Source organism: Zophobas morio, unplaced genomic scaffold, assembly GCF_036711695.1.
Source record: "Zophobas morio isolate AGI-343-1 ecotype UQ-CSIRO unplaced genomic scaffold, CSIRO_AGI_Zmor_V1 ptg000108l, whole genome shotgun sequence".
Lineage (NCBI taxonomy): Eukaryota > Metazoa > Arthropoda > Insecta > Coleoptera > Tenebrionidae > Zophobas > Zophobas morio.
The window spans coordinates 40,738-52,036 of NW_026972213.1; the positions used below are offsets into that span (position 1 = coordinate 40,738).

Consider the following 11,299-nt stretch of genomic DNA (forward strand, 5'->3'; position numbering starts at 1 on the left):
TTAAAATTTTGGAGAATATTTCACGAGACACAATAATTATGGTTATTTTAACAACATTGGTGTATATTATCCAGAAACACTCTTCAAGGATTCCGAAAATGTAGTTAGTCGTTAAATGTTTAGCATAATTGAGTAATATGAGTGATGATGGATGTATGCATTTTTTTTTAATTCCTTACCCTTGAACTAAACTCAAAACTTTGTCAGCATGAAACCACCGTTTTAAAGGTAACAAACAGACCCACAGTACTGAAAGTATACAAAATTTTATTCATCACATTCACACATGCTGTTGCGGTATTCGTGAATCGATTCTTTACTTTTCTTCATTGTCTCTATAACATACTTTGTGTCTTGCTCTTCTTTATAGTCTTCTTTATAAACACCCACATTTGCAGCTCCGTTTGTTTTAACTTGTTGCTAAAAGCGGAAAATTATAATAAGCTCAATGAAAGTGATTCATACATTTTTTCCTTGCGTTAGTCGAACAACGTCGACGTGTTTAAAACAAGCATTTTCTTTGGATTTGCTCAAATTTCGTATGCAACAACAAAATGCGCATACGTAAACACATGCTGCCAAAGGATACGCCAAGAAAAATACTAAGTTCAAGCAGAATTCAGTTCTCCTGAAGCAAGCGTTTGTATTCTTGTGAATAAATGAAAATTTTTACTTTGGTAAGACTCTAACAGTCCTTTGTAGAGAATCAGGATGAATGGGCCAGCCGCCGATGTCATACACCACAGGTCGATGTTCTAAGCTTTTTTCCTGATACCGAGACAATGGCCGCGGCAGCTCAATCAACAAATTCAACCCATACATCCCAATTTTGTCCCAGCAGAACAATCCAATTAAGCCTTTTATCGCTCCTAGAACGTAATCACTAACTTACGAATTTGTACCCTGAATGAGATACCCAAAAATAGAAGAAAAAATAGTAGCCCTGAAATTAATATCAGACACAAGCTAAATTTGCTTTCTTCGGACGGCAACACAGAAGGAATCGGCGCCGATGAGTCGTGGCAGTGTCTATTTGCTCGTTCGGGTTTTAATAAGTTTGTATAGAATCCCTTCACTGCACCATATTGAGAAAAAAACACAAAAAATGAAAGCTCAACGATTGACATAATGAAAACTTTAATGTGTCAAATAAAAAAAAATCTAATCAGCTAATGTCATCAAAAATACTGGAATACTGAGATTCTTTGTTAAATGGAATGATCTACCATCTCCTTCCCCCACCTCTTCCACGGACAGCTGGCCGCGAAGAATCCTTCTTCTCTTTCCACACGGTGTAGCGTTCGGCCATCTTGTATACTTCTTCGGGAACATACTGTTGTGCTTCCTCCAAAATAGCGATCAGATCTTTAGCTTGGGCCCAATCGCCTCTGGTTACGTAACTTATGGACTTTCCAGATTTTCCTGCCCTACCGGTTCGACCGACTCGATGCACGTACTCTTCAATGTTTCGCGGGAAGTCGTAGTTAATGACGTATCTGAAATGAATAAATTATGAACTGATGCTCACTACTACTATATTATAGCTAGGTTTTATAACAGATCATTTAAGTACATACGTAATATCGTCTATATCCAACCCACGAGAAGCGACATCTGTAGCTATAAGTATTTGTACTGTCCCATCTGCTATATCAATTAGAGCCTGCTCTCGATCACTCTGTTCGCGATCACCATGAATTGTTTGGCACTGAATTCCTTGCAGTACCAATTCTGACGATAATTCATCCGCACGAGATTTTTTGCCACAGAATACTATAACCTTCTCTGTCGGATCCAAATTGTGAGCGAATTCCATGAACTACAAAAACAAAACAATAAAAAAATATACTAAAACATTTTAGCGTTCTTTATTTACCGCAGAGAATTTTGCCTCGTCATCGTCGGGCATTATTTCAATGATCTGCGTGACTGTGTGAGTAGCAGCTAAATCTAGCGTGCCGACATAGACCTGAATAGGATCCACCATGTAAGACTGTGCCAAGCGGCGCACACCCATTGGCCAAGTGGCACTCGTCATCACAGTCTGTCTGGTGGGACGTATACTGTACATCACTTTGCGTATCTGTGGTTCAAAACCCATATCCAGCATGCGGTCTGCCTCATCCAAAACCACGTATGTCACATACTTGACGTTTAAGTGACCTGCTTCAACGAGGTCGTTTAATCGACCGGGGGTAGCAATTACGATGTCGACACCGTCGGTGACTACTTTGATTTGTTCTCTGCGATTTCCACCGCCATACACGCAAACCCTGTTAAAAGAAAAACAAAACATTTGTAACAAAACAGAATTATATTAACAATTAGAAAATCTAGAAGTAGTTAGTTGTGGAGGTGTTATTGCAAATACCTACTTAAGTGATATGGGACGATGTAGGTTTTTAAGATTATTTAAGTTGCATTGTTCTAAAAATTGCATAAAATCTGACAGTTTTAAGCATGAATTCATTCAAACTATAGCATAACTGTTATTAACATAACGTAGAAAATAATTATAATTATGAAAGAAGACAAATAATTACCCACAGAGTAATAAAAAATATGATCAAAGACAGACATTGATTTTTGACAATTTGTCTTTGATTCACTCTTGTTCACGGTGACCTTGTTTGTTGTTAAACAGGGTTAGTATAAAGTCCCGGAACGATTGAATAACTTCGTTATTTGAAAAGCTTTTTTTTTTTGGAAATTTTGTGTGGATTTATAGTTAAACAAGGCGACTTGATTACAACATTTTTCCCTTTTTTTTGACATTTTCTGATGCAGAATAAAAACTAATTTCAGAAATTCTCAACATGTTTATTTCTACTGATATAAAAAATAGAAAAAAAAAAAAATCACAAAAAAATACCTAATACTGTAAAATGTTCCATAAAAAAAGTAGGCAGCCCTGTCTGTCATAATAACAAAGTTATTCGACCGTTCCGGGACTTTATACTAACCCTGTATATTTCTAATTTTGTTATTTAGCTTATAAAAAAAAATAAACAGCCTACGTTCAATTAGTTCCCATTGTCACTATACAAAAGAACATATAATTAACCCCGCCCACCTACCCCGCCTCCATTTCAGTGATTTATCTAACCAGAATGAAAGGTAGACCTTATACCGAACAGGAATAAAATCGTTAGAATGAGAACACCGGGGGTGGGCGGAGCTAGTATTTGTTAAAATAAGACAAGACTGTGGCAAATTACATACACTCTAAGAAAAGAGAGGGTGGGTGGGCGGGAGTAGTATTTGTTAAAATAAGATTGATTTTGCTAAATGGCTGAACAATATTAAGAGTAATCTCTGGAATGAAGAGGGGGTGGATGGGAGGAGCTATTGCTTGCTTATAAAAGGCGCCGTAAGAAAAAGTTAAACTTAGCCGCACCCACCCACCCGTTTTCTCATTTTTCGTCTTCTAAAAGAAAAAATAATTCTTATGGCAAATAATATAACAAAAAAAAAAAAAATACGATTAGCGCTTTTTTTTCTTTTTTTTAGCAGGCTACGTTCTATTAGTTCTCATTGCCACTCTACAAAAAGAACATATAATTAACCCCGCCCACATTTCAAAGATTCTCAGATTGAAAGGTGGACCTTATACTGAACAGAAATGAAATCGTTAGAATGAGAACAGAGGGAGTGGGAGAAGCTAGAACTTGCCAAGATAGGACTGACTCTTGCAAATTACACACATTGTAAGAAAAGAGAGGGTGGGTGGGCGGGGCTAGTATTTGTTAAGGTAAGATTGATTTTGGTAATTTTATCTCGCCAAAATGAAAGGCGGACCTTATACTCAACAGGAATAAAATCGTTAGAATCAGAACAGCGAGGGTGGGCGGAGCTAGTACTTGCTAAGATAAGACTGACTGTGGCAAATTATATGCACTCTAAGAAAAGAGAGGGTGGGTGGGCGGGGCTAGTATTTGTTAAAATAAGATTGATTTTGGTAATTGGCTGAACAATAACACTGGTCAACAGCTAAGCTCTAACTTTTATTATAGCAGCCAATTATTATTTAATTAACAATTTTAAATCATACTATAAACGGCTAAACCCAAACTTAGCTCTCATTTAAAAGTAATCTTCAATATTATCCTTTGAAAAATACAAAAATCGTACTATTAAGTAATAGGAAACTTTCTATAAGGTGTATTTTTTTGTGATCAAATTGCTACAAACTTCTTGGGAAACAATAAGAAAACTACGTTTAGTAAGTAGAAAACATGTTATCATCATATAAAAAATTTAAAATTAACATATTCTTAAAAGTGCATTTTATGTATTCGCATCTTGATTTTTTCCCCAAAAATTATGACGACGTGAGTGACGGACATAGAGAACGCTTCCATCTGGGCATTTTGTGGATACAAAAACGTTACCAAGATCGATGGAACACCTAAATGCTCGCAGAATACTGCGGGACCATCAAGCGAGAGATCTCCAATGAAATCTATAGGAGGCAACCGAAAAAACGTCGGTCTTAGCTGTTTCTTTTGTTTTTTTCGTTTTTTAAACTACAATCGTTGTTTTTTTCATAATTATGGTTGTTCTTTTGTTAATACATCACTTTTTGCCGTTAAATATACAAAAATTAAATTGTTTTACCTGCTTTTTTGTTTTTAACATCAAATATGCATTTTTATTTTTAATTGAGCTAAGTTGTAAGGTTTATGCCCTTTGTTACAAACACAGAGACAAATTAAACGAAAACATTACAATTATGTCAAAGTTAGAGAGAAAAAATTGAATTTTGTTGACCAGTGTAATAAGAGTAATCACTGGAATGAAGAGGAGGTGGATGGGCGGAGGTATTGCTTGCTTATAAAAGACTCCGTAAGAAAAAGTCAAACTTAGCCCCACCTACCCACCCGTTTTCTTATTTTTAGTCTTCTAAAATAACAAATAAATCTGATAGCAAATAGTACAATAACAAAAATTACGATTAGAGCTTTTTTCTTTTTTTTTTTGCAGCTTACATTCTATTAGTTCCCACTGCCACTCTACAAATTAACCCCGCCTACATTTCAGAGATTTAGTTTATCTCGCCAAAATGAAAGGTGGACCTTATACTCAACGGGAATAAGATCGTTAGAATCAGAATAGCGGGGGTGGGCGGAGCTAGTACTTGCTAAGATAAGACTGACCGTGGCAAATTATATACACTCTAAGAAAAGAGAGGGTGGGTGGGCGGGGCTAGTATTCGTTAAGATAAGATTGATTTTGGTAATTGGCTCAACAATAATAAGAGTAATCACTGGAATGAAGAGGGGGTGGATGGGCGGAGGTATTGCTTGCTTATAAAAGACTCCGTAAGAAAAAGTCAAACTTAGCCCCACCTACCCACCCGTTTTCTTATTTTTAGTCTTCTAAAATAAAAAATAAATCTGATAGCAAATAGTACAATAACAAAAATTACGATTAGCTTTTTTTTCTTTTTTTTTTTGCAGCTTACATTCTATTAGTTCCCACTGCCACTCTACAAAAGAACATATAATTAACCCCGCCTACATTTCAGAGATTTAGTTTATCTCGCCAAAATGAAAGGTGGACCTTATACTCAACAGGAATAAGATTGTTAGAATCAGAATAGCGGGGGTGGGCGGAGCTAGTACTTGCTAAGATAAGACTGACCGTGGCAAATTATATACACTCTAAGAAAAGAGAGGGTGGGTGGGCGGGGCTAGTATTTGTTAAGATAAGATTAATTTTGCTAAATGGCTGAACAATATTAAGAGTAATCACTGGAATGAAAAGGGGGCGGTAGGCGGAGGTATTGTTTGCTTATAAGATTCCGTCAGAAAAAGTTAAACTTAGCCCCACCCACCCACCCGTTTTCTCATTTTTCGTCTTCTAAAAGAAAAAATAAATCTTATGGCAAGTAATATAGCAAAAAAAAAAAAATACGATCAGCGCTTTTTTTAACAACCTACGTTCTATTAGTTCCCATTGCCACTCTACAAAAGAACATACAATTAACACCGCCCACCTACTACGCCTCCATTTCAGTGATTCATTTTATCTCGCTAAAATGAAAGGTGGACCTTATACTGAACAGGAATAAAATCGTTCGAATGAGAACAGCGGGGGTGGGCGGAGCTAGTACTTGCTAAGATAAGACTGACTGTGGCAAATTATATGCACTCTAAGAAAAGAGAGGGTGGGTGGGCGGGGCTAATATTTGTTAAGATAAGATTGATTTTGGTAATTGGCTCAACAATAATAAGGGTAATCACTGGAATGAAGAGGGGGTAGATGGGCGGGGCTATTTCTGGCTTATACGAGACTACGTCAGAAAAAGTTAAACTTAGCCCCACCTACACACCCGTTTTCTCATTTTTCATCTTCTAAAATAAAAAATAAATCTTATGGCAAATAGTGTAATAACAAAAATTACGATCAGAGTTTTTTTTCTTTTTTTTGCGGCCTACATTCTATTAGTTCCCACTGCCACTCTACAAAAGAACATATAATTAACCCCGCCTACATTTCAGAGATGAATTTTATTTATACTGAGCAGAAATGAAATCGTTAGAATGAGAGCAGCGGGTGTGGGCGGAGCAAGTAGTTGCTAAGATAAGACTGACTGTGGCAAATTACCTACACTCTAAGAAAAGACAGGGCGGGTGGGCGGGGCTTGTATTTGTTAAGATAACATTGATGAAAATGGCTGAACAATATTAAGAGGAATCACTAGAATGAAGAGGGGGTGGTAGGCGGAGCTATTGGTTGCTTATAAGATTCCGTCAGAAAAAGTTAAACTTAGCCCTACGCACCCACTCGTTTTCTCATTTTTCGTCTTCTAAAAGAAAAAATAAATCTTATGGCAAGTAATACAGCAAAAAAAAAAAAAAACACGATCAGCGCTTTTTTTAACAGCCTACGTTCTATTAGTTCCCATTGCCACTCTACAAAAGAACATACAATTAACACCGCCCACCTACTCCGCCTCCATTTCAGTGATTCATTTTATCTCGTCAGAATGAATGGTGGACCTTCTACTCAACAGGAATAAAATTGTTAGAATGAGAACAGCGGGGGTGGGCGGAGCTAGTACTTGCTAAGATAAGACTCACTGTGGCAAATTATATACTCCTACACTCTAAGAAAAGAGAGGGTGGATGGGCGGGGCTAGTACTTGTTAAGATAAGATGGATTTTGCTAAATGGCTGAACAATATTAAGAGTAATCACTGGAATGAAGAGGGGGTGGATGGGCGGGGCTATTTCTTGCTTATACGAGAGTACGTAAGAAAAAGTTAAACTTAGCTCCACCTACACACCCGTTTTCTCATTTTCGTCTTCTAAAATAAAAAAATAAATCTGATGGCAAATAGTATAATAACAAAAATTACGATTAGAGCTTTTTTTCCAGCCTACATTTTATTAGTTCCCACTGCCATTCTACAAAAGAACATGGGCGGGGCTAGTATTTGTTAAGATAAGACTGATTTTGGTAAATGGCTGAACAATAATAAGAGTAATCACTGGAATGAAGAGGGGGTGGATGAGCGGAGCTATTGATTGCTAATAAAAGACTCTACGAAAAAGTTAAACTTAGCCCCGCCTCCCACCAGTTTTCTCTTTTTTTTGTCTTCGAAATAAACAATAAATATTATAGCAAATAGTTAAAAAAAAAAGCCGATCAGTGCTTTTTTTTCTGAAAAGAGAGGGCGGGTGGGCGGGGCTAGTATTTGCTAAGCTAAGATTGATTTTGGTAATATTAAGAGTATTCATTGGAATGAAGAGGGGGTGGGCGAGAGGAACTGTTGCTTGCTTATAAAAGACTCCGTAAGAAAAAATTAAACTTAGCTCCACCCACCCACCCGTTTTCTCGTTTTTCGTCTTTTAAATGGAAAAATAATCTTATGGCAAATAATATAACAAAAAAAAAAAATACGATTAGAATTAAAAGACTCTGTAAGAAAAAATTAAATTTGTACTAGATGAATTGATGAAAATTTTGTATTCTTTAGATAAACAGAACAATCATCTGGAAGAAGGCAAGCTGCTTACAGTTAAAGTCTACTTTTACCGAGTTATTAACTGACAAAAAAATAATAGAGAAAAAACTTACGCTGTAATTCCCTTATATTCGTATTTCTTCACTTCCTTGTCAATCTGTAACGCCAACTCCCTCGTTGGTGCCATCACCAATACAGCAGGTCCTCTACGCTCAACCTTCGTAATACACTGTCCATCGATATGTACCAAAGCTGGTAACAGAAATGCCAATGTTTTGCCAGTGCCAGTCTGTGCAATGCCAATAAGATCTTCACCACTCAATAAAACCGGCCAAGCTTGACTCTGAATTGGCGAAGGTGTAGTAAACCCTGCCTTTTCTATTTCTTTCAATATCTCGGGGTACTGATAAAACGCTTGATCGAACGTTACCACCGGTTTTGGCACTGGCTTGCTTGTGGCCGATTTGAAAGTCCTTTCGACAACGATGTTGTTATTTTCCTCGCGGAATGTTGCCACTTGTTCATCTGACATAGCTGTCACTTCGGGGTGTTCATTGTAGAACTCCTTTTTAATTGGGGGTAAAGACGCCCACTGAGCCGCTTCATGCGCATCCTGTAAATATATGTAATCATTCAAATAAAACAGTCATTAATAATATACGTGAGTGTCTTGACAATTTGACTTATATTAGAGATCTTTCTGAATTTATAGCACCTTAATTGAACTAGTGCGAAATTTTCAGCTTTATACTGTACGTAATTCAAGTGCCACCCAACATAAAACTATTCTAAAACTATCATAGAATCAATTTAAAGTAGAATCCGCCAGATGTTGACTCTCTGTTTCCAAGAATGCTTATTAGAAGCCCCCAATAAACTGCCAGGATTATAATGGTGATGATTTATAACGCTTGCCTGCTTTTGGATTGCTTGTCCCAAAGCATCAAAGGTTTTGCGAATCAGACATCGGACGCTTTAAGCTAAAATTTCTAATCTCGTCTGATTCACAGAAGCTTTGTTTCTTTCAGGCAAGCACTCGGACAGGAGGTCAGGGCTGTAAATTATCATCATTACCATAATCCTAAGCGGTTTATTGGTGGCTTCCAATACACAGAAAGTTAATGTTCGCTATTTAGCGGACCCTACTTTACTTTTCAGTATATTCAGAACGTTATTTTTGTACTAATTACAATTTTATAACCTGATGAGAGGTTGGACAAAACAGCAAAATTTTTAATATATTGTCAAAATCAGGGATATTTCTCTCGTTGTAGAAAATATCGATGTGTCCTGTTTACAAAATAGGTAATCAAATAGAAATAACTAAAGAAACTGAATGAAATGTCATGAAGACTTTTTGTTTAAAAATTTTTGGTTTTGATTTAGGAATACTGTTTGACTCCAAACTGATCTTTATTAATCATTATGAACATATGCAGGGTGAGTCAAAAACAGCTAGCTCCTCAAGGAAAAAGTAATATAGAAAACAAAATATGAGTTTCAAATATTAAAGTCGCGCTAAAATTTTAAAAGTACTGTACGGGGATTCTACCTGCCAATAGTACAGGATTAGTTAGGGCCTACTTAAGACGGTAATTACCGTCTTAAATGCACAGGCAATAAAATTTTAGTGAAATTAAAATTAACTTTCTAAGAATTCTTTCAGTTTATTGCGGCCTAATCCCCGATGTGGGACCGTTGGGTTTCCATAAATCGGTTTTGGGTTGGTTGGTTTACCTGGTAATTTCCAGAAGGGTTCAAAAACGAATACCGAATGATAATGTTATCACCACTTGAACAGCTGGTGAAGATTTTGGAAGTTGAAAATTGTAAACAAGTATCGAGTGGGCGTTACTTAGATAAGGAAAGGACTCGCAAAAACCATTTTGTTCAAAATACCATCCGTGGAAAATTTGTTATACCATAACCTTTTTAAATTTAAAAATATTTATTTACCGAAAACTTTTTTCAATAATGTTGTTGTTCAACATATTGCCTAAATCATTTTAACACAATCTAATATAAAATAGGTATGAGATGTGATGACGTGACTTTAAAGGATAAATTTAAATTTCACCTAAAAGTTGTACCATCATATTAAAAAAATAATCATGTGACGTTACATGCATTTATGAAAAAAGATTTTTAATGGATAAGAAATCTGAATTTGCCAAAAAAAAGTTAACGCCAGCAAGTTACATTAAACAGAATTAAGAAAATGCATCTACTAATTTTAGTGCGTTTGTAAAAATCTTGATCACTTTTGTTGATAATTTTTAAAAATACCATATTTTAGACTAGTGCAAATACTACTATATATATAACTATAAATAAATAACTCTGATTACGATTTTGTTCACTCAATTAAAATTACTTCATGTATTTTTTTTCCCTCCTTGCTAATTTATTGACCCAACTTTTTAAATAACTACCTCCATATAAAAACACATTAAAAACCTAACTTTCAAAATTTTTTATCATTCTATGCAACTAAGAAATGTAAGAACTTACGGACTCCTCGAAGACAGCTCTCCAATTAATTTGTTTTGGGGGTTCCACAAACGTAGGTTCTTCTAAAGGGGGCTTTTGCTCAAGAGGTACACTTCGATTTTCGAAGTTATCTCTTTCAATGGTCAACTCTCGTATTAAACTTTCGGCCTTAGAAACGGCTTCATCGTCTCCAATGAGTCTGATAAGCGTCTCGTCGCCTTCCACGTCTTTAGTTACGTTAATTCTGGCCCCTGACTCAAACTGAAGATCGCTAATTTTTGATCCTCCCCTGCCAATGATTCGACCGACAAATTTTGAGGGTACTTTAATGATGGTGGCGTCGTCGTTGGGCCTTCTGGGGGCCCGGTTACCATCAAAACGGTTACCATCAAACCGATTACCGCCACCTCTGTAACCATTTCTTCTGTCTTCTCTTGGATTACTCTTGTCTTGGTACTTACGTTGGGGTCTGTCGCGCCAATTCGAACGTCCATAGTCGTTGCTGTTGGTGAAAACTTGTGTTTGGACTTGTGGAATAACAAATCTAGCGTTATCGTTCCAATCGTCAGACATTCTGATGCGGTTTTTTTCTTACAAAAGAAACGCTACACGACACTGCTTTAACGAATTATCGCTAATTTTTGGGAAATATACCCGGTATGGCGGTACGCAACAGAAAATCAAACGTGATAAGTAGAATGCACGGATTAAAATAGAGGTTTTGATGTATTTTGTTTAAAGAACCCGCAAAACAAAAAGTCAATCAAACCGGTGACTTTTGTCGAGTCTAGTAACTTGGAACACGAACAGGTTAATAATAACACGGTTGCCAAAATT

At 36.4% G+C, this 11,299-nt stretch overlaps 2 protein-coding genes across 2 annotated transcripts; both read right to left on the minus strand.

Annotated features, from left to right (window-relative positions):
• Window positions 1-267: 267 nt before the first annotated feature.
• On the minus strand, window positions 268-1,127 carry LOC135144552 (uncharacterized). The gene is made up of 4 exons (XM_064076574.1): window positions 917-1,127; window positions 674-869; window positions 466-628; window positions 268-420 (listed from the first exon to the last, which is right to left on the minus strand). Exons 1-4 carry the CDS (start codon window positions 1,125-1,127, stop codon window positions 268-270), a joined length of 723 nt encoding a protein of 240 aa, XP_063932644.1.
• Window positions 1,121-11,299, minus strand: LOC135144676 (probable ATP-dependent RNA helicase DDX43). Its single transcript, XM_064076732.1, has 5 exons — window positions 10,484-11,299; window positions 8,086-8,585; window positions 1,877-2,273; window positions 1,578-1,819; window positions 1,121-1,496 (listed from the first exon to the last, which is right to left on the minus strand). The coding sequence occupies exons 1-5, from the start codon at window positions 11,033-11,035 to the stop codon at window positions 1,223-1,225; spliced, it is 1,965 nt and encodes a 654-aa protein (XP_063932802.1). The 5' UTR covers window positions 11,036-11,299; the 3' UTR covers window positions 1,121-1,222.